Source organism: Aythya ferina (assembly GCF_964211825.1).
Source record: "Aythya ferina genome assembly, contig: HAP1_SCAFFOLD_86, whole genome shotgun sequence".
Taxonomy (NCBI): domain Eukaryota; kingdom Metazoa; phylum Chordata; class Aves; order Anseriformes; family Anatidae; genus Aythya; species Aythya ferina.
Window position 1 is genome coordinate 526,961 of NW_028181429.1, and position 23,006 is coordinate 549,966.

Consider the following 23,006-nt stretch of genomic DNA (forward strand, 5'->3'; position numbering starts at 1 on the left):
TTCTTTAGATAGCACCAGCTGGCTGGGGATCATGTTGTTAGGTTGATCAGTGAAGACAGGAAAGCTCTTGCTGAATTGTGTCAGAGCACTAGCTTTGGACCACATAGTTCGAATCACATCCGTACACCATTCCAGATTAGGTTAAAAGATTTTTTCTGCTTGCACATATTCCAGAGCTAGCCGTTGTTAATGATCTGTGTACAAACCAGGACCTATGGTCCTTCAATCTGACGGCTTAAGTTTGCTGCATCTAAAGTAAGTTGCGTGTGCACAAAGCACCACAAAATAGCTGACATGCTGCAAATCATCACCTGTGGTAAAATAAATCAAGTTTCATATAGGCAACAAGTGCCACATCTTTTTTTCCCTTTTTAACTTGCATGTTTCTTTCAGACTTCATGATTTGTGTTTCTGTGCGCTCCGCTTTGACAATGCCAATCGCAAGCGTAAGAAAAAGAAGAAAAAGGAGAAGAAAAAGAAGAAAAAGGAGAAACACCAGGAAAGCAAAAGGCTCCTTGGAACACTTGGATCCTCGTTTCCAGAAGATAACGCGGGAGAAGAAGGAAGAATGCCATCCTCCAGATGGCTCTTCATGTCAGTAATGCAGAAGTGAGAGCAGTAAACAACCTTACAAGGAAGGGAAGACTTCCAGTGCAGGCGAAAGCAAGAAATACTGCTCCATCGCATCCAACGACTATACTAAAGGTAAGCGGCCGCAGCGTGTGTGAGGAATTCCTTTTATATTAATCTCGAGATTATTTCAAACAGTCTTGAAGTGCTTGATGACTTAACAGTCTGCAGATTTATTATCAAATCAAAAAAAAACCCCACTTGGTAGACTATTTTTTTCCCAGTTTTGAATGGCCACTAGGAAAGAAGGCCTGAAATAAAGAGGTTAAAGGCAAATGGTTTTCACAGAATCACAGAATTTTCTAGGTTGGAGGAGACCTCAAGGTCATCGAGTCCAACCTCTGACCTAACGCTAACAGTCCCCACTAAACCATTTCCCTAAGCTCTATTTTCATTTGGTTTGATGATGAAGTGGCAAACAAGAGGAAGAGTTGCAAGCTCCCTTCTTAAATTCAGTCCAGCCAAGTAGGAAAAGTAAATGTGGACGGACAGCTGTATCTTGGCAAAGAAGATAGTAGGGAGCAAGGAGGTTTAGCAGTCAAGATGGAAGGTGATGCCATGAGGCGTAGAGGCTAGTAATGTTCTAATGAACATGGCCAAGTCTTGCGCTGGGCAGCCTGCTTGGGTCCAAAGCCTGCAGTCCTCCCCAAGATGTCGGCGAGGGGCTGGTGAGCCGTTGGGACGGAACCCCCGTTGCCCGGGTTCCCCAAGCAACCGCCCCACTCTCCAGCCACCATGGCAGGTCCAGCAGCCGGCTCCCGCTCCTCCCGGGGCTGCGGCCCTGCTGGCGAGCCCAGCGCCCCAGAGCTCAGCCCAGCGGCCTTTTTCCCACAGAGGGTTTCCCCAGACGGCTTCTGCGGCTTGCGCAGACGCAAAACTCCCCCTTCGTCGTCCCAGCCGTGCCGCCAACGGTGGCTGCCTGGCTGCTGCCCTCCCTCCCCGGAGCGACGGCGCTGCCCTTGCAGCCCCCGCAGGTACCCACCCTCCCCTCCGCGCTGCCCCAGGCCACCGTCTGGCACGTGGTGCCGGGGGTCCAGGGGCAGGTGCTGCAGCTCCCCGCCGGGGTGCAGCTGCCACCTGGGGGGCACCTCCCAGCCCAGGGGCACCACCTGCAGCTTGGGCAGCTCCCCGCCGGGGGGCAGCTCCCTGCTGTGGGGCAGCTCCCCGCCGTGGGGCACCAGCTGCAGCTGGTGCAGCTCCCCGCTGTGGAGCAAAACCTGCAGCTGGTGCAGCTCCCAACCATGGGGCACCAGCTGCAGCTGGTGCAGCTCCCCGCCGGGGGGCAGCTCCCCCACACCGCTCCTCCCTGTGCCCCCTGTGTCCATCAGTGGGGACAGCCCATGGTGACGGGGACACTGGTACCCCACCATGCGCTGGGGCTGGGGCCCAGGGCCGTGCTCCATGGGGAGCTCCTGCACCCCGCAGGCACCTGCCTGTTGCAGGCCCCCGCCCAGCGCAACCCCCCGCCACCCCTCGTCCCGGGGCCTCCGCTGCGGGGGCAGGCGCTCCCCACGCCCCGCACCCTGAGCAGCAGCCGGGGGCAGCTGCCGGAGCCCTGCTTGCACGCCGTGGGGCTCAGCGAGGACCAGGGGCCCCCGCTGCCCGGCCCCACTGCCCCCAAGCCTGCCCAGGCTCCAAGGACCGCCAGCACCCAGACGGCGACGCCTGACGGTGAGTTTGGGGCTGGCACAGCCGGCCGCTGGGCGCCCCACACCCAGGGGCCATGGGAAAGCTGACATCGCCCGTCTTGGGGGATTTTCTTGCTTCGTCCTCAGCGGCGACAGCCCCGCAGGTGCCTGAGGAGCCCCCGCAGCTGCCCGAGCTGGGCCCTGATGCCTTTGCCGAGGCCTTTCCAGAGCTGGCAGGGGACAGCCAGCAGCTGCAGCACATGCAGGACGAGCTCCTGGCCGACCTGGACATCCCCATCCCCGGCATGGAGGAGCTGCTCAGCTGGCTCGATGCCGTGGAGCCCCAGGACGCCTTCCCCGATTTGCCCAGCAGTCCTGCCCTCAGCCGCTTCCTCTCGCAGCTGCCCGACCTCTGCGAGGACATCGAGGAGCCGAGCACGCAGGGACTGGAAGCCACAGGAGCCCTCGGTGAGGTCCCCTCAACCCCTGGGCTGCGCCCCGAGAAGCTTGAGGGTGGGCTGTCGCTGCAGTCCCCCGTCGTGCCAGCAGTGAGCCCCCCGCTCAGCCCTGCAGCCAGTCCCCTGCCCAGTGCGCTTAGGAGCCCCCTACCCAGTCCACCCCTGAGTCCCCCCAGGAGCCTCCCTGACACCCAGCTCCTCAGTGCCCTTAGTAGACCCCTGCCCCAACCCCCCCAGCGTTCCCTCAAGACCCGCCCCAACCCCAAGGTCCCCAGTGCCCTTAGTAGACCCCAGCCCAAATCCCCCCCGAGTTCTCCCAAGAAACGCCCCAACCCCAAGGGCCGCAGTGCCCTTAGTAGACCCCAGCCCAAATCCCCCCCGAGTTCCCCCAAGAAACGCCCCAACCCCAAGGGCCGCAGTGCCCTTCGTAGACCCCAGCCCAAATCCCCCCCGAGTTCTCCCAAGAAACGCCCCAACCCCAAGGGCCGCAGTGACCATAGGAGACCCCTGCCCAAACGCCCCCTGGGTCCCCTCAAGAGTCCCCCGCCTGCCCCTGCGTCCACCGGCACCAAGCGGGGGGCCAAGCGCCCTGCGCCCAGCAGCACCCCCGGGACAGCGCAGAGCTGCCAGCACAGGAGGCCGACGACGGAGAACCCCCCCGGCAAGGAGAGGAAGACGCTGCTGGGCCAGGCTGGCCAAGGCCGCAAGAGACCGTGCCAGGGGAAGACGGCTGGCAGCAGCACGGTGGCTGGCAGCAGCAGGGAAGCAGGCAGCAGCGCGCAGCAGCTGGCGATCAACAGCACCACGGCACCCAGCAAGAGAGCGCGAAGCCCGGGGGCTGCAGGGGGGCAAGGAGCAGCGGCGCCACCTCCCCGCAGAGCGCGGCTGCTGCCGGAGACTCCGAGTGGGGAGCCCCGTGCCGTGCGGCCCCAGGACAGGCTCTGTCCCCAGGCCAGCGGGGCCAGGACGCTGCAGCGCCAGCAGCCGGGGACAAAGACCCCCAGCGAGACTTTGCAGCCGCTGGGGGCCAGGGCCAAGGCGCTGGGGCCAGCGTGCCAGCTGGCCTGTGTGCAGCCGCAGCCCACCTCCAGCAGCCCCAGCAGCATGCCCAGCGCCCCGCCGACAGTGCCAGGCTCCAGCTACCCGTGACCGACCTCGGGCTTCTCCTCGACGGCCCCCGCAGCACCCAGGCAGGCACAGAGACCTCTGCAGGCACCTGCTCCAGCTTCAGCCACGCTCCTCAGCCCTTGCCCCTCTCGCTTGCCCTCTCCCCTCTCTCGTGCTGGAGCTAGGGGATGGGCTTGCCACTCACAGGGATGGCAACAGCGCCAATGGCAAATGCGCGCGCGCCTCACCCAGGAAGGTGGCAATGGCAAGCTGGGGAGATGCTGGCAGCAGCTGGGCTGGGAAAGCTTGGCCATGGCAACTGCTGCTTGGGACACCAAAGGGCTGAGAGACAAGACTTGCTTCTTCTTTCGGGGCATTGCTCTTCTTTCCTGCCTTCTGGATCAAATTCCTCTCCTTAGGTGGTCACTCAGCAAGGCCTCTGCCTGCAGAGCACTTCTTCTTGCACTGGCATGCCAAGGGGATAAGAACTGGGAGGTCTTTGGGATAGCAAATGATCAGTGGGATGGGAAGTGATGATGGGGATAGCAATTCATTGGAATGGGAAAAATGGGTTTTATTTGTATTAAATTTAAATTTTTTAATTTTCATTTAATTTATTGGTTTTCTTATTTATTTAATTAAATCCACTTTATTGACTGTGTTGTACGGTATGGCATTGTTTTATTATTATAAAATTATAAGTATTTAATAGTATTAAATATTTTTATATATTAATATCTTATAAACTGTAAGTATCATTATTTATTATTTTGTTGGTTTTTATTCCTTTTCTACCCTATTAAACTCTCTTTATCACAACGCACTGGTTTGGACTTTATTTTTCCTTCCGAGTCATTCTGGATTCACTCCAGATGGGGGGACACTAGCGAACGCCTGTGTGCTTCAGATCCAAGGTCACCTTTGCCCTCATTCAAGATACATATTTGCATCTGTTGTTGTGAAACAAAATTAACAACAGGAACAATAAAGTTACCTACTTGCTAGCAGCAGCTCTACATTTGCTGGGGTCTGCTCTGTGCATTTTGAAGACCATTCCATGCTCTTCAGCCCCTTCAGGAGGAAATGTATGGTTCTAGGAAAATGCGTCTTGACCTGATGCAAAGCTGTGACGCAGCCTGCAGCTGCTGCAAGCCCTGGCATTCTACCTGCAGCCCCTCCAACAACTCTGATGTTCCCTGCATCGACTTCAACCACTGCGGCAGGACCTGAGGCCCTTCAAAGCCTTGTCACACACCCTGCAGCCCCTCGAGCCCCTGGCATGGTCCCTGCAGCCCCTCCAGCCCCTGGCATGTTCCCTGCAGCCCCTCCAAGCCTGGCACAGGCCCTACAGCTGGCTCCGGGGACGACCCCGCTGCTGTCTCAGGCACCAATACACACAAGGGGAAGGAATGCATGCAGAAGTCATCTCGTTTTGGAAGGGCAGAAAGTCCTCCCAAGAAGAGGAAGGAGCAAGAGGAAGGCGAGGCAGCCTACCCCAAGGTAGGGCCATCCCAGGGCACAGGAGGCTGTTGGAAAGGAGAGCAGAGAGAAAAGCATCAGGAAGCAGGTGATCCCCATCCCTGGGCGAGCTGCGAGCCATGGGACAAGATTGCAGCTGTCCTCCAGGCGAGCACATTGTCAGCTGGCTGCTGCGCTGCTGGGACAGCAGCTGCGGGAGCCTGGCAGCAGAGGGCAGGGAAGCCAAGCAGCTGGGATCCTTCTCTGGGGAAGGGGGCACTGAGAAAGCGCTTGCAAACGGGGCACAAGCCCTCAGCCTCTGGAGGCGTGAAGGAAAGGGATCCCTTCTGGGAAGATGCTGTGGGCTTGCTGAGGCTCGAAGAACAGATGGTGCTGGCTGCTACCAGCGTGCTGCAGCAGCGGCAAGACAGAGCCGTGGTGGTTTTCCTCAGCTGGGCAGCTGAGCTCCAGCACAAGCGCTCTCTCCCTGCCCCTCCTCCAACGCCAAGGGGAGAAAAGAGGCTGGCAAGGGCTCAAGGGCTGCCAAAAGGACAGGGAGATCACTCCACAAGGAGCGTCACGGGCAAAGCAGGCTCAGCACAGCCTGTTCCAGTCCAGCCCGGGGCCTGCTCCTGCGGGGGCTCTCCACAGGCCGCGGCCTCCTCCAGGCCACAGCCACCTGCTCCACCGGGGGCTCCTCCACCCGCAGGGGGGCTGCAGCGTGGAGATCTGCTCCACGGGGGACCCATGGGCTGCAGGGGGACAGCCTGCTCCACCAGGGGCACAGCCTGCTCCACCAGGGGCCTCTCCCTGCACAGGCCGCAGGGGAACTGCTGCTGGGAGCCTGGAGCACCTCCTGCCTCCTGCTGCACGGACCCTGGGGGCTGCACAGAGCTTTCTCACTCCTCCCTGAGCCAGACGCTGCTGGGCAGCAGCTTTTGTTCCCTTTCTTAGATGGGCTCTCCCCCAGGCGCAAACATCATCCTTTTGCTCTGCGTTCTGGGCAGCAGCGGGTGGGTCCCTCCTGGAAGGAGCCTCCTGGAAGCGGCTCTGAGCTCCCATGGGGCAGCTGCTGCATTCTCCTCACAGAGGACACCCCTGCAGCCCCCCGCTCCCACAGCCTGGCCACGCAAACCCAAGCCAAGACACCGAGCGAGCCTCCCTGATTGCCAGCCAGCAGCTGGCTCAGCCTGGGACCCCAGGCCAGTGCCCACAAGACTCTCCTGGGCCTTGAAAAGCAAGCCTTGTGGGGACGGAGCACCCACAAAGAACGGACTCACACAACAGGACTCCTTGCCAACACTGCCTCACAGACACCTGGGCCTTGAGCGGGTAGCTCACCTTGAGCGAACTCATTTCCTTCCCAGTAGCTGAAATGTGCCCTTTCGGGGGCATTTGGGGGCTACAGCGTGCTGCTGAGAGGGTTGTTGGAGCTCCTGCAGGGCAGTGCTTCCACTAAGGCAAGGCCTTTTCTGCATCTTCTACTGCCCTGCAAGCGAGGATGCTTGGGGCACACAAGAAGCTGGCAGGGGACACAGCTGCAGGGATTGCAGGGATTCCTAAAGTCATAGCCAAATACAAGAAAGACAGGAGGACGTGATGCTTCCGAGAGAAAGGAGCTCGCTTTGGGGTCCAAATCCATCCCTTTTTCAGGAAAGCAAGAGATGCTGTGCATTTCTCTCGTCCCCCTGAGACAGCCACTGGGTGACGATGGTGCCAAGTGTCTGGAAAGAGACCTTGCTTTCTCAGGCCCAGGTGTCCAGCTGCACACCAAGGCCGTCCCTGGCTTCCAGGCGCAGTTGCCAGGCCCAAGGCCGAGCTCCCCTGCGAACCCCCAGCCCAGCAGACCTTGCTCCTGGCATTGTGGAGCAGCCATTTCACGGCAGCCTTTTCCCCTGGCAGTCAGCTTAGCGCCGAAAGCTCTGTCACCGGGACACCCGAGAGCCGTGGCAGCTCAGCAGAGAGTCACTGTCAGCCTTGGAGCTCACAAAGGTGGGTGGCCGCAAGTGCCCTGAGCGTCCAGCTCGCAATGAGGACTGCTGTGGCACTCAAATTGTCACCTGTTTGCTGCGATGCTGGGATACCTGCTCTGGTAGCCTGGCATCAGAGGCCAGGGAAGCCAAGCAGCTGGGATCCTTCTCTGAGGCAGGGGACACTGAGAGTGGAAATGGAAATGGGGCACAAGCCCTCCGCCTCTCAAAGGAACCCCTCAGATGTTTAGGTATAGTAAACTTATGTATATCTGTGTGACTCTAGACCACAACATGTTAGTGTTCTGGTTTGTCCACTGCTTTGTTGTGGGGGCTTTGAGTTGGCCTCTACTCTTTAGGTGAATGCTGACTTCATATCTATGGTGCACTTTATTCTTAAAATGGGAAGTTTCTACCAATTTCCTGTCCAAAGTTCCTCATAAGCCAACTGCAATCATCATTTCAGATGTATCTCCCAACTTACACATTTCCTAATTCTCCTTGATATTTACTCAAGAAATGCATTTTCACAGAGACATCATATTTTTCTCTCAACTGGCATCTGGCTGAGCAGAATGATGTCCTTTAATTCCCTTCCACACAATAGGCAACTTGTTCCTTCTGTCTTCTGAACACTTCCTCCTAAGTTCAATGTGAATACAAGTGGCAGAATTTTGCCTCATGTCTTATATGTGTGGCAGGGCTGCCCTGTCAGGTGTATTTATACTGGAGAAAAAAAAAAAAAAAAAAAAGAATAGCCATACATACCATATAACCACTTAACTTTTTCAGTTCTTCTGTTAACAGTGCATGAACATGGGGTTTTGTTGTTTTATTGTTTGTTTTAAACTCCTGACTGCCATATAGCAAACATGACAAAAAAAAAAAAAAAAAAAAAAAAAAAAACACCCTTTGTTGAGAATCTCTAAGCATGGCTCTACTTTGTATTATCAAATGTCACTTCACCTGAACCATTTCAATCACAAGGGATATCCTTCTGTCAGGCTCGGTAGTACTTCCCAACTTTACGTCACCTGGAAATCTCAAAGCTCATATGTAATTTTTAGTCTTCGGCCACCATATCCGTACTGAACATACCTAAATTTGAAGTCATCTCTGCTCTGAATAGGAGGTTGGGTTTTCAGAGCTCCCTTCCAGCCTACATTTCTCCATGAGTCTTTGCCTCCTTAGCAGCTGCAGTTTCAGAACTGTCTCTGAGAATCACTACAGGTAACCTCTCCTTTGCCGGTAATTCCCTCTTCGAACAGTGTGAACAATTGCAAACTCCCTTGATTCACTTGCAGCCCCAAAGCCCAAATCCATAGATAAGGTATCAGAAGCTCACAGAAAGTGAAATAGATGTAGTTCATCCCCTGTGTAGGGGAACACTGGTCCTACAAAGGCAAGCTACTAAATTCTCTGGAAACAAATTAGCTTTAATAAATTATCTTGTAAATTCCACATTACCCGCTACTTCCCTAGTCTTATCTCTTCTTGCTACAAAACTTTGCCCAGCGTTGATGTCAAACTAACAGGCCTGCACTTGTCTGGATCACTCTTTACATTCTCCTGGACAGAAGTATATTTGTTACTCTCCCATTCTGGGGACTATCCCTCTATCCCTGATTTGCACAGTTGTGATGTATTTTTCCTACTTGAGTTGTTGTTCTGTGTGCCAATGCTGTTAATAGGCTAGGTAGATATCAGCTTGTCATTTTTCACTTGAATCACTGTAGATTTTTATTTCACCTCAGATGATGTTGTGCCTAGTGCCCTACCCTCATTTGCAATGGGAATCCTGTCACTGCCCTTAATATCACATTGTTGTTGCTGTTAGATGCAGGAAATAAGATTTGCAGCATTTGAGACATCATTAACTTTTGATCTATTTTTGCCTCGAGTATGCAACTGTCCTAATTTGTTCTCTTTGTTCCCCCTGGGTTCTGTGGCTTAAGTATCATTTACTATTATTGTTTAATTTCCTATGTGAAGGAGGTTTTGGGTCATTCGTACTTTATTTTTGCAGTTTTTAACCTCTGAAATGTACCTTTTCTCATTGCTTTTTTCCCATCTGAATTTTGAATTTTAACTCTGCCTTCTCTGCACTCCAGTCCCAGAAATGCTTAGTCAGACTCAATGATTCATTTCCTTAGATTTCAAAGTTTGCATTTGTAAGCCTCAAAAATTTCATTCTAAGCCTGGTTTTGTTTTATGTTTTGTTTTATCAGTTTTATGGTATGATAAGCTTTTGCTTCCACTGAAGGGTAGAAGTCATTACGAATAGTGCCAACAAAACAGAAACATAACAATGAAAATGATATTTGAATTCAGAATAGGTATTTAAAAAGTTCACCTTCTCCAGCACAAATGGGGAAAGTAAAATAAATAAATAAATAAATAGAGCAGTCCTAAATCATCAAAACTGGCCAAAGAATTAGAAGAAGCACTATTTTTCCAAGGCTGCAATGTTTTCCATTCATCTCACTGGGCCAGCAGAGCACTAGAGAGCTGGATGCACTGAAGTCCTGGCTCATACCCTAAATGACCTGCAGGAAGATCTTCTTATCTCTGTCCCCCCGTTTCTCCTTTCAATCTCTGTTTTGTCTGTTTGTATCACTAGCTATCAAAGCGCTACTGAGATATGCACGTGCAGCACCCAGCACAACCTTGTTTCAGGCTCCAGTGGGACCTTTAGGCATTACCATCCTATAAACAAGTAACAGTGATAGTGAGCGTAATTACAGTCGTCAAACTATTCCAGCTCCACTTCATTAGCCATGCCCTGAGCTAAATAACATTTTAATCAGTCTGATATGTCACCTGTGGCTTTCTTCACTGTCACTTGCAATCCAGCAAACTCCTTCCTTCATGTTTCTAGATTAGACAGAGGGTTCTTAACTGCAGACATCCACTTCCCTGTTCAGGAAGCAGTGAGACCTTTCATCTTCACCCAGAATTAAGATGATATCCAAGCATCATGAGACACAGCGCGTGTGTCTCCTAGGCCCATCCCATAAGAGCAGGACATTTACCTCACATGAGAAGAAGACTTAATGCAGAGGCAAAGCAAGATACTCGGTGTCAAAGCCATGTCTGGATGATCATTAAAGACAGATCAAAATTACCCAGTACAGGAGGAAAATCTATCATTTGAAGAAGATTATGGTCTCTGATTATTAGTTTCAAAATTAGTTTTTTTCTTTGGATTTCCTCTGAACTTAAACTTAGTTTGGAATGCCTTTGGTTTTGAATAGTTCTGAAATTGTATTACTTCTCCTAAGTAAGTTGATAGTCTGTTCTATTTACGTGAAATTCAAATAATATTGTGAAGGATCTGCCATCACTTTTACTGTGTGCCAGGCCGAGAGCCTTCCTGTACTTAAAGGCAACCTATAGGAAAGCTGGGGAGGGGGTCTTTATCAGGGCCTGGAGTGACAGGACATGGACTAATAGCTTTACACTGAAAAGTTAGATTTCTAATATATGTTAGGAAGAAATTCTTTACTGATAGTACTTCACATCCAGCCACTCCAGCCCCTGGCATGTTCCCTGCAGCCCCTCCAAGCCTGGCACAGGCCCTACAGCTGGCTCCAGGGACGACCCCGTTGCTGTCTCAGGCACCAATACACACAAGGGGAAGGAATGCATGCAGAAGTCATCTCGTTTCGGAAGGGCAGAAAGTCCTCCCAAGAAGGGGAAGGAGCAAGAGGAAGGCGAGGCAGCCTACCCCAAGGTAGGGCCATCCCAGGGCACAGGAGGCTGTTGGAAAGGAGAGCAGAGAGAAAAGCATCAGGAAGCAGGTGATCCCCATCCCTGGGCGAGCTGCGAGCCATGGGACAAGATTGCAGCTGTCCTCCAGGCGAGCACATTGTCAGCTGGCTGCTGCGCTGCTGGGATAGCAGCTGCGGGAGCCTGGCAGCAGAGGGCAGGGAAGCCAAGCAGCTGGGATCCTTCTCTGGGGAAGGGGGCACTGAGAAAGCGCTTGCAAACAGGGCACAAGCCCTCAGCCTCTGGAGGCGGCGCCTGTCAGGCGTGAAGGAAAGGGATCCCTTCTGGGAAGATGCTGTGGGCTTGCTGAGGCTCGAAGAACAGACGGTGCTGGCTGCTACCAGCGTGCTGCAGCAGCGGCAAGACAGAGCCGTGGTGGTTTTCCTCAGCTGGGCAGCTGAGCTCCAGCACAAGCGCTCTCTCCCTGCCCCTCCTCCAACGCCAAGGGGAGAAAAGAGGCTGGCAAGGGCTCAAGGGCTGCCAGAAGGACAGGGAGATCACTCCACAAGGAGCGTCACGGGCAAAGCAGGCTCAGCACAGCCTGTTCCAGTCCAGCCCGGGGCCTGCTCCTGCGGGGGCTCTCCACAGGCCGCGGCCTCCTCCAGGCCACAGCCACCTGCTCCACCGGGGGCTCCTCCACCCGCAGGGGGGCTGCAGCGTGGAGATCTGCTCCACGGGGGACCCATGGGCTGCAGGGGGACAGCCTGCTCCACCAGGGGCACAGCCTGCTCCACCAGGGGCCTCTCCCTGCACAGGCCGCAGGGGAGCTGCTGCTGTGAGCCTGGAGCACCTCCTGCCTCCTGCTGCACGGACCCTGGGGGCTGCACAGAGCTTTCTCACTCCTCCCTGAGCCAGACGCTGCTGGGCAGCAGCTTTTGTTCCCTTTCTTAGATGCAAGATCTTCTTAAATTCAGTCCAGCCAAGTAGGAAAAGTAAATGTGGACAGCTGTATCTTGGCAAAGAAGATAGTAGGGAGCAAGGAGGTTCAGCAGTCAAGATGGAAGGTGATGCCATGAGGCTTACAGGCTAGTAATGTTCTAGTGAAACCCAGCCTTCCTAAAGAAACCTGCCTGACTACTTGATGTGAGTAACAGACTCTGTTCAGCTCTTTCCTAACATAGAAACGGTGCTGACTGCTTCTTCAGAGTAACAGAAGTTCGTGATACTACTGAAATAGTTGTGGTTCAGATGTAGATCTGATTTCTCCTAAGCACACTGAATTCACAACTGTTGATCCTCCAGAGGAGGCTTTGCAATTGAACACCTGGAGAATAGGTAAATTTCCCGCCGTTGTTCTCCTCTCCTCTTGTTTTGTTTTGTTTTGTTTTGTTCCTAGTAGCATAGGCTTAAGACTCTGAAGAAACAGGCTGCTTTTTTTCATTTCCAGCACTGGCTGTTCCTCCTGAGCCCCGCCTTCTATTTTTGCAGTCATAGGATATGTGAATGTAAATTCGTGGAGAGAGGTAGAAAACTCTTTCAACTGGTGTTTTTTCGGCTATGTGGGGAGAAGAAATAGAGTGGCTTTGAATATTCTGGCTCTTATTCAGAGCAGCATGTGGAGGGAGACAGATGCGTTTGCTTTTTTAGTGCAATGGCTTCAGAAGCAAGAGGGGAAAAAGCACTTTCTCTGGGAGCTGAAGAAGGTGTCCTAATCACCGGAGAGGTTTCTAAATGGCATATCTTTGCGGGCGTTCCTGTAGTCCGGAGGTTTTTGTTTGTTTGTTTGACGTTGGAAGGTTTTACTCTTAATATTCACGTCCTTCAGCAGAAGTGAGAAATGTGATTTTATTTTGTGCAGTGTCGTGGACCCTCCGAAATCTCCTGGGAACGATGAATACCTCGCCCAGTACCAATGTGATGACGGTGGAGACAAGGAGAAAGCAAGAAGATCAAAAGAACGTGACCTCATTTCAAAAGAAACCGTTTTGTCCGGCAAAGAGTCTTGTGAGCCTGGTGAGAAATTGCGGCATACTTCCTCTCTCGAGTCTGACACTGAATGTAGCTCTAAAAACCTTTCCTCCTCAGCTGTTACAGAGAGATGCCAAGATACAAAGGACAAGACTAAAACCACTGAGAAAGAGCATTACCAAAGCAAGAGGGAACATGCTCCTAGTGAAGAGAAGGAGAGTCAAAAAGCAGGTCCTTCCAGCAAGAGAAGGATAAAGTTGAATACAAAGAATACAAACTTGAGCTCCTGATTGGCTTCATGCTGAACTCTGTGCTGTTCTTGTCCTAATCTTGGTCTCTCCATAGATAATGTGGTTTAAATCCAAATAGAATCGTGCGATGAGGAAGATCTCACTGCAACAAATTCAACATCTAAAATCAAAGTTGACATTTTCCGTGATTTTCTTCCTGAGCAGAAGTGTGCGGTACTCCTTTTATATTAACGTAGAGATTATTTCAAACAGTCTTGAAGTGCTTGATGACTTAACAGTCTGCAGATTTATTATCAAATCAAAAAAACCCCGACTTGGTAGACTATTTTTTTCCCAGTTTTGAATGACCACTAGGAAGAAGGTTATTCCGGCATCAAGAAAGTCATGTGGAATGTAACAAAATTTACTGAACCAGTAAGTAAAACTTATATTTTTCTATTTGTTCCATTGTTTCAACTCTTCTGACCCTTCTGGACGGCATAGATAACAGAGGGGAGATCGTGGTAATCGGAGCTACTAACAGACTGGATTCTATAGATCCTGCTTTACGAAGACCAGGACGCTTTGGCAGACACTTCCTCTTCAACTTGCCAAATAAAGAGGTGAGAACTTAAATTCAACGTTAGTGCTACCATGGCAAAGTCCAACTTTATAGGAAAAAAAAAAAATATTGACAACTTGAACAAAAGAGTGATACGTGGAGACACTGCGTTGTTCCATGGAGGACAAATCTGGTACTGGATATATATGGTCAGGATGATACCACCAAGTAGTTAGTTCTATAATCAAACCTTTCATTCCCAAAGTTGTACCTGTTTGCTTAATTATTTAGTCCACTTGGGTGTTTTCATCATGAAGTTGTGTTTTTGGTCTCAATCCTTCACTTATGAATGAATAGGGGACGTGTTTGCATTTGATTGTGCCCCTGCTCGGTGGTAGTAGTTTGAGTCATAATTCTTTTCTTCTTTATAGTAATTGTAGCAATTGGAAGCATTGTTCCAGAAGTGCTTTCTGTGAATTTACTGACTGGAAAGCAAATGTGATGAAGTAATGAGACTGTCCCAATGAAAGCTTGCTAAGTTTTAGAGAAGTTTTTTGGACAGCAAAGAAATGTTTCTGGATAAATTTTTCATTACAGTATTTTCCTCTGGGTCCTTAGGTCTCGTAGTTTGGAAACTTGTTATTGAAGCTATAAATGCCTTTTCTTTCACTGTAGGTTCCTAGAAAAAGTTCAGTATAACAAATAAGAAATATTCAATTTCCTGGTTGACAATGCAGAGTGTATATTAAATAACTGTAAAATACTTGAAAGTTGAGCAAGTAAGAAAAGTGTATTAGTAGATGAGGGGTTTTGAGGGAGGACTGTTTTGTTTTTTGTTGTTTGTTTGTTTGCCTTTTGGTTTGTTTGTTTCTTGTTGGTATTTTTAAGGAAAACTTGGGACAAGCTAAAATGCAATGATTTTGCTTCCAGGCTAGAAAAGAAATTGTCAAGATTCATACTCGTGACTGGACCCCTCAGCCACCGGACATGTTGCTTGATGAACTAGCTGAGAAATGCATTGGTAAGACTGAAACAGAAACGGATTCTTGCTTGTGACCAAGTTGTAAAGAACCTTAGCTTGTACCAGGCAGTACCCATGCTCTTGTGCCTTGTTGCACAACTAGTCAACGAGGCAGCTGGCACGCCTTCATAGCAATCTGTGTGAGATCCTTTCATCTATTTACTCTTTGTTGTCGTTCCTCTTGTTGTCTGAGAACATTAAGTGGTTCTGGGGCATCTTCCTCAAGAGTATAGTTTTTGATGAGGAGTCTGCTTCAGCTGCATAAGTGCAGGATATCAGGCAGTGAGCAACATGAAACATCCTTGCAGAGCGGTAGCACTTTGAATTCCCTGTTATGCTGTTTGGTTTTGGCATTACAAATTCTTTAAATGTTGCATGTTGTAAACCTGGGCCTTGACTGATGTAACGTTTGATTTTTGTTTGTTAGGAGACTGTGGTGCAGATATCAAATCCCTCTGTACTGAAGCTGCGCTGTGCTCTCTACGCCAATGCTATCCTCAGATTTATGCAAGTAGGGAGAAGTTGCTACTAGACGTTAATTCTATTAAAATAAAAGCAAAGGACTTTTTCATGGCTATGAAGAAGGTTGTTCCAGCTTCAAACCGGATCAAGGCTTCACCCGTACAAGCACTATCACCCATTTTCAAGCCACTTTTTCAAAGATCAGTAGAGAATATTTTACAAGTTGTGCAGAAGATCTTCCCGCATGCACAGATTGCACTAAAGGAGGACCGACAGCAAGGTATAACCACAGCATCCACTTCTTTATAATTCTGCTAAAGCAAAAACTTGTGGTTTGTGCAATCAACTTATAGCTTTCAGACATAATGGTGGTAGAATTTTATTATTTGCATGTGCATGTCTTTTTTTTGGGCAAGTCTGGAATACAACACATAGGTTTTATTGTGGATTCGAAACTGAAATGCCAAATGGAAGCTCTGAATGACTCAATACACAGTAAAGGACGATGCGTTCTCTACTGAAGCATCCTGCTTCTGACGGCAGCTAAGATAATTAGCATTTGTAGAGGTTGACTTGAGGTTTGAAGTATAAGGCACCTATTTTTCTTTAAAAAATCAAAACTCAGATCTTTGGAGGGGAAGCATTTCTAGGTCAATGTTTCTAATTCCTTTCTGAAGAATGTCAGGACCAGGATACAAGTATAACTGGTCTAAGCTAAATATTGTTTTAGCTATCATCCTTTTTAACCAGTCTCCTAATTTAAACGTTTGTGGATCGTACTATACACGTGCACATGAGATCAATTAGCATTGATATTTACTAGATGAATGGAATTCTGTGGCCATCACATCCTTTATCCCCATGCTTTCATTGTGGGAACCTCCTCCAGAAAGAAATGGTCTTGTTTGTTTGTTTGTTTGTTTTTTTAGCTATTTAGCAACTGCAGAAATTGTTCGTAATCTCCTTTATTCTAAGGGGGAGAAAAAAATCACCAAGAGTAGCGTACCTTATACATACACATCAGTGGTACTTAGTAGAGCTTTGTAGGGCCTTGTGCCATCTCCTTAGATCTGTGGTGGGCTGAACTCTAGGAAATAGCTTTCAGTGTGTGCTCTCAAATGAAGAAAGGGTTTTGGCACTGATTTAGAAGCTGTATTAATGGAAGAGAAAGAGACAAAGGCTATTCAGGAAAGTTAACAAACCTCTTTTGCCTTTCAGAGCATTTCAATCCTATTTTACAAGATGATATGTTTGACAGTGATGACGATGCATGCTTGGTTTCTGGAGATGAATTAAAAGATGGAATGCCTAACGGACCAGAGAAAAAATGCCTCTGTTTCAGCAGGTAAAGAAAGATAGATCCCTGTTATGTTTAAATTCTCAGGTCTGCTGAGTCTTTGTAAACAGTTCCAGCTGTTAAAAGTGCGAGGGGTGGTAGACGAAGGGGCAACATCAAGTTTGTGTGTTGAAGGGGTGCTTGGTATTCACAAGAAGAAAGGGTGGAGGGACTAAAGTTGTAATGAAGTTGCTCTGAATGACCAAATTGAAAAGCCCAGGCTTCTCTTCGTAAGCCAAAGTGATCCGTAGACTACCAGAACACGTTGACTTAATCCATGGCATTCTTTGAAAGACTCAAGACCACATAAATGTGCAGTCTGTCCTTTTAGCTAAAAATAGCCCAACTTTATGGGTTTGTGTTGCCACCTTTTGCCCTTCTGTTTTCCAGGATTGTTAAACCAGTAGTGAATTATGTAGCAGAAAGAAAACTGAGAAATGGCTTGTTAAAACACCTTGAGAAAAATGTGAATGGTGTCTTTATTTGTTAAGCCACCAAGTTGTGTTAATCTTGTGCTATTTTAGTATGGAAGTCATGCAAGCCCACAGTTGGAAAGTTAGATCATGTTGTCACAGCTGGATCAGTTATTTTTCTCAGTTTCTATTGCTGTGCTGTCCAGAAGATTTTCTGTCCTCTAGAGCAAGGCTAAGTCTCTAGCATCTTTGATTTAAGCCAGCAGAGGTACAGCCTGATTGTAGTGGGGAAACAAATGGTCCTCACCAATTTATTTTTAAATAAAAATAAATTTAAAATAAAGTATATAATAAATATATAATAAATAATAAATTTATAATAAAGTAAAGCAAGATTGCAGGGATATTAATTTGCAGTCTTGGTTTAGTAAAGAATAGGAAACACAAGGGAAGAAGGTGAAACAATTGGAATGAGTGAATAACTTAACTGGAAATCTTACATGTATTTAATGTACCGCTGCCATTTGGATTATTTGGGGAGGGAAAAGAAAGTCTATAGGAAAATTACTTGGAACATCTGTGTGTCTATTCAGCACCTCATTTATAAGCTTGTTTTCTTAACTCTTGTTCTAGGAGTGCTTTCTGCGAACCAACATCATGCCAGCCCCGTCTGCTAATAGTAGGAAAAGAAGGGTACGGCCAGGTTTCTTACGTGGCACCCGTGGTGTTGCACGCTTTGGAGAAGTTTCCCATTCACACCCTGGACCTTTCTGTTCTGCTTACAAACGTTGCATCGCCAGAAGAAATCTGCGGACAGGTACCTTTTTTTCTTTTTCTTCTCATCGGATTCACTGACTGTATGTAAAGGATCAATCGAGTTGCAAGTAAGGTGAGCAAAATTCATTGGTAATGGAGGTGGCCTTGTTTTAATGTGCTGGGATGTTTGCTTCTGTCTGAAAATCCCCTTTTCATTTAGACAGCACCACAAACAATCCGGATGTTGTACATGTCCACATTTTCCATACCCAATTTTACAGTGAGGCTGTTGCTAGCAGCTCAGGAAGCTGGGCGGTGTTGCTAATAAACATCTCTTTGTGGAAAGAAATGCTGCTCATGTCACTGGGATCCAGAAAGTAGTTCTCATTGCCTCCTAAGACTGTGTGCTCCCGGTAGATGGCTCTGTATCAGACTGCATGTCGGCTACTTTTTGTAGGCTTCTTCTAAATTATATTAGTAAGGCAACCAAGGTTTGGGGCTTCTGTTTATTTTGTTTTCGCACGGACATACACAACTTGTGCTGTTGCAGTATGTGCACTAAAAGCATTAACATTCAGAAAACACTTCATTTGCACGGTGATGTGGTTTTAACTAGAAAAAATGAACAGATTTGGTGCTTTTACTTTTAGGCAGGAAATCCATTTTCTTGTTTGGCATCACTACCTTAAAATACTTTTACCTTTAGTGGAAACGTTTGAGAGCCATACAAGTAAGGACAGACATGTTACACGACTGAATACTGATGTGTCCCTTAAGCGGGACATTTCCTTTCTTTGTTATGCGATGATTGTGGCTGTGGCCATATAGCTACGGTGTCTAGCCACTGCCTGAATATATCCTTCCCATCTTCTGACTAGAGTTCTCCGAATACTGATAATCTGAAAGGGTGCACAGAGAAATTCCTTATGTGAAAGGATGCTTGCCACTCTGTTCACATAGTTTCATTTCATGGGGCAGTCAGATGGCTATGTAGCTATGTATTAAGAGGTTCTTGTACGTGTTTTAGTTTTCTTACGCAAGCTTTCCTTTTCACTAGCTGATCCGAAATGCTCAGAAGACAACACCAAGCACAATTTATGTCCCAGATATCCATTTATGGTGGGACAACGCTGGACCTGCCTTGAAACTTACTTTTCTAACTCTACTACGTAACATTCCAGCATTTTTGCCAGTTTTGCTGCTTGCTCCGTCTGATGTACGTCACTAGATCTCCCAGAAGAGGTATTTGTCAATACCTTCCTTACTATTTCTTCAGTGTCTTGCAATTTATGAATGCTTTCAGCATCAAAATGCTGTGCTTTCTTAAATGCATGCTGTTATTACTCAGGCACCCTAACAAATCACTTAAAATTTGCTTAGAGAAAAAAATACTGTGAAAGCATCTGCTTAAGTTTTTTTCTGAGTCAAGCAAGTGACTTTCACCCCCTTCTCACACATGCAAATAATAAATTAATACAATAATTCTGGTGGCTACAAAGTGGTTCAGTCAAGAATATGCAGTGCTTGAAATGACAAGAGGATGTTTTTACTGAAGAGATTTCTTCTGACAGTCTGCCATTCCATGCTATGTTGGGTAAACTGCTAATAATGCAATTTAGTAGAGAATTGAAACACTTTGATTAAAAAAAAATAAGTAAATCAGTTTCTTTCTTCATATAGGCCAAAGCTTTCCAAGCTGGAAAGCTGAGTTCCAATTTCTGCTAAAGTAACTTTGGAATCGAATTCTAGTTGTATTCCTAAATAAACTGTAGTAAAAGTAGGTGCAGAACTTCATTGACTTCTGAGAGTTTACATTAAGGGAAGGTGCCCAAAACAGGACCACGCTGTTGTCATTCTGATGATTTGGTCTCAGTCACTGGGGGAAGAGAACGGGTCTTACCTAGACGTGTTTATTATCAACTGCTTTGAAAGTGCTTGAGTTCCCACAGAAGTTTTTGTACAGGCTGTAAATTCCTTCTAAAATAAGTAGTGAAATTCCTCACCTACCTTTTAATACTAGAACTTGAAAATGGAGGAAGACGTAGAGGTACTAGCTACTTCAGACACCTTTTGGGAGAGAAATAAAAACTCAGCAAAAAGCCCTCACTTGTCTGCTGAAGCCTGTCTCTTCCCTCGATAGCCATAAAGGTTCTAAGTAAAGGCTGCAGCAAGACAAGTAAATACAAAGGAGGCGCTGTTGGATGTGGTGAAAGCCATTACTTTACCAGTGTAGCGTACAATCCCTTCAGCGAGCTTTAATTCTACAGGTGATTCTTAAAGGTGATATTTGAATTTGCCGTGCCAGCCTCTGAAAATGTAGCGTTTTAAGGCCAGGATGATAACTTTTTTCAGTTTGTGTTCTTCAGGTTATTCTTAATTTGAAAAGGTACTCGTCTTTTTGGAATAGAAGATGAGTTTTTTGTGGCTTTAAATCTGAAATGTCTTTCCTCCTTCTGCTTTAGATGCAAAAATTATTTAATAAGGAATTTGGAGAAGTGTGCAATATTGAGTTGCCTGGTAGGGCAGAGAGAGCAGCCTTTTTTTGAGGACCTAATTCTAAATGAAGTGGCTAAGCCTCCCGTAAAGAAAAGAGGTGAGGAGGATATGAGAAGTACATCTAAAACTTTCCTATCGAAGTTACTAGCTCTTTGGGCTTTGCTTTGGTGGTCATTTTCTGTCAGTAATTTGTCATATGCTTGTATTTGAGTACTGTAAATTGGCTAATTTTTCCTGATGAATTGAAGTTGATTGGACATTGGAAGTTGTGCCTGTAGCACCACCAGCTGAGCCTCAGAAGCCACAAGAGGAAGAAGTAGGGATGCTGGAGGAGGAAGAGGAGGATACCTTGCGTGACCTTAGAATTTTCTTGAGGGACGTTACTCACAGACTTGCCACTGACAGACGTTTCAGGGAATTTGCAAAGCCCGTTGACCCACAGAAGGTAAAGTAGTGCTGATCCGTGTGTGTCTGTAACTTCTCAGTGTTCGTACTTCTCAGCGTTTTGGGGAAGGTTCAACTTTGTTTTTAGGGCTGCACTGTAAGGATTTTGCAAGAAGCAGAGGCAGTGCTTTTACTTCTGCTGACTCTCAAATGTGTCTTATGGGATTATTCGCTGAAAGCCCTGGTTTCATTCTAAAAAGCCAGTCCAAATGCCAACACAGTTTGCTCGTGAAAAAGCTTTGATATGTAGGCGTGTCACAGCACTGCAAAGCACAGAGATCTTTCCTTATAATTACAAACAGTATTTACAGGACTACTTGAGTGAAGTCTGAAGCCCTTTCTTGGACTGTCAGTTCCTGTGGGAACAGGAATAGGAGCAGCAGTTTGTAAAACTAAGTTTTGAGATCCTGTTCTCTGTTTCATCTGGAACTCCTCAATAGGAATCAACCATAAGTGCAGTGTGTTTTCTTTTTCCTCCAATTGGCTGCTTAGATGCCTTTTTCTCCTTAATTTATGAGATAAGCCTAAACTAGGGGCGTATATTTCAAAGACAGATGTAACTTGAATATACCTGCGGATCAGCAAAGTCCTCTTGATGTGGGCCTCCACTGGCTTTTCTTCCCCTTTTCTCCTAGGTTCTTGAGCTGTGAAAAATCTAGACAGATACATATGTCCTCATCTGAACTGGTCATTAGGCTCCTCTTCTGGTCTGAGGGAAGAAATGAGCACCTCAGGGCCCAGTTATCTCATTCTAAAGTAGATGCCTGCAATAGGTACTTCACAGGTGCAATTCATGCACCTTTTCCTCAATGTCAACAACAAAGAGAATGCCGGATGGCTTGCTCAGCTTTCACTGTTGTGATTTTCTGAAGCAAAGTGAAATGAATCTCCCACCCTCAGTGTTTCTTCTCTACCATGCATGTGCTTCTGACCTCCCTACTTCTTGTTGTCCTCTCGTGGCCGCTCTAATGAAAAATGAAAAAGCCCTTCCATTTTTGAGAAGCAAACTGGTTAATTTCATCATCTTCTGATGCATCGCAAATGTTCAGAGTTTTTAGGAAGTCGTTTATTTAAAGTCTTCAGAATAATTTTGGTAGACAGTGTGCAAGGTTAAGAAAACCTCTGAATGCTTGTATTTGATCTGCAGGTACCTGACTATGCCACAAGGATTAAAGAGCCGATGGATCTTTCAACAGTTCTGACTCAAATTGACTCGCGCCAGTACCTCGCTGCCGGAGACTAGCTGAAGGACATCGATCTAATCTGTAACAATGCCTTAGAGTACTACCCGGATCAAAGATCTACAGGTGAGGATGTGCTTTTTAGCCCTAGTTTAAAAAATCTGTCAAACGTATAGATGGATAAATGCTGTGTGCGGACAATAGACTTCGGATGGATTAGCTGATTTTGGACGTCCAGACTGTAAATATTTTATCATTTTGCTACTTGGGCATGGAATTGTGATATAAGTGTTCCCAAGGAACTAGTGCTTTTGTTTTAATTAACTTCGATGTTGTTATGCTGAAAATATTCACTGAGAGAACCTTTCGGAACCAACCTATGAAGAAAGCAATTTTCTTCTGTGATCAAAAGAGTTTCATTGGTTGGTAGACAACATTCAGTTAAAGTGTGTAAAATTTCAGATCGTCACAGCGCCTATGTTTTGCAAGACACTGCATATTCAATGGTGAGGAACGAACTGGATACAGAGTTTAGACGACTTTGTGAACAAATTAAAGAATCTCGTGAGAAAAGAGGTACGTGCTTTAACGCTAAGGATTTGAAGACTTGTCTCTGCATTTGTAACTGAAAATGCACGACGAAGATCTTTGGTATCTATTCTTTCTTGCAAGGTCGCACCTCTGCAGCGTGTGCTCCATGCGACAACTCCAAGTCACCACAGCAGAACCCTGCTACTGAAGACGAGAAACCAGATGAAGAGAGTAATGAAAATGAGGAGATGCCAGCGGCACCTGTAGATGCCAGTACACCCATTTCTAATGGCAAGTTGCATTTTATTCAGCTGCTCTTGTCATTCATACCTTCTCTGTTCTTGAGGCGCAACAGGTGTCTCTGATGCCTGGCTCTTTATGGCAGAGGTAGTTTGTTTTCAAATTGACTTCCAAATGGGAGAGAGAAATCCAGAGGTCATTCATTCAATATAGCGATGAATTAAAGTTCAAAGAAAGTTGGTTCATTTGATGTACTCTTACTGGAACTTCATTTTGTAAACAGAACGACCCCCCACTCAAGGATATGACAGCTTCCCTCCCGTACTAAAAATGATAGTACTCACCCTTGTAGGAGCAGCAATGTGAAGAAGGTCAAGGGCAGTAAGAAGGGTTCGAAGCTTTGATAT

The 23,006-nt window shown here is 47.5% G+C and overlaps 1 protein-coding gene and 1 long non-coding RNA gene across 2 annotated transcripts; both read left to right on the forward strand.

Annotated features, from left to right (window-relative positions):
* Positions 1-2,179: 2,179 nt before the first annotated feature.
* LOC311428487 (uncharacterized protein) lies at positions 2,180-10,424 on the forward strand (the record flags this gene model as incomplete). Its single annotated transcript, XM_084539918.1, has 3 exons — positions 2,180-2,301; positions 2,406-3,143; positions 10,408-10,424. The coding sequence occupies exons 2-3, from the start codon at positions 2,519-2,521 to the stop codon at positions 10,422-10,424; spliced, it is 642 nt and encodes a 213-aa protein (XP_084396044.1). The 5' UTR covers positions 2,180-2,301; positions 2,406-2,518.
* Positions 10,425-20,477: 10,053 nt separating this feature from the next.
* LOC311428492 lies at positions 20,478-22,627 on the forward strand. The gene is made up of 4 exons (XR_014687738.1): positions 20,478-20,648; positions 21,795-21,954; positions 22,291-22,404; positions 22,501-22,627. It is a non-coding gene; the product is annotated as an uncharacterized lncRNA (long non-coding RNA).
* The last annotated feature ends 379 nt before the right edge of the window (positions 22,628-23,006 follow it).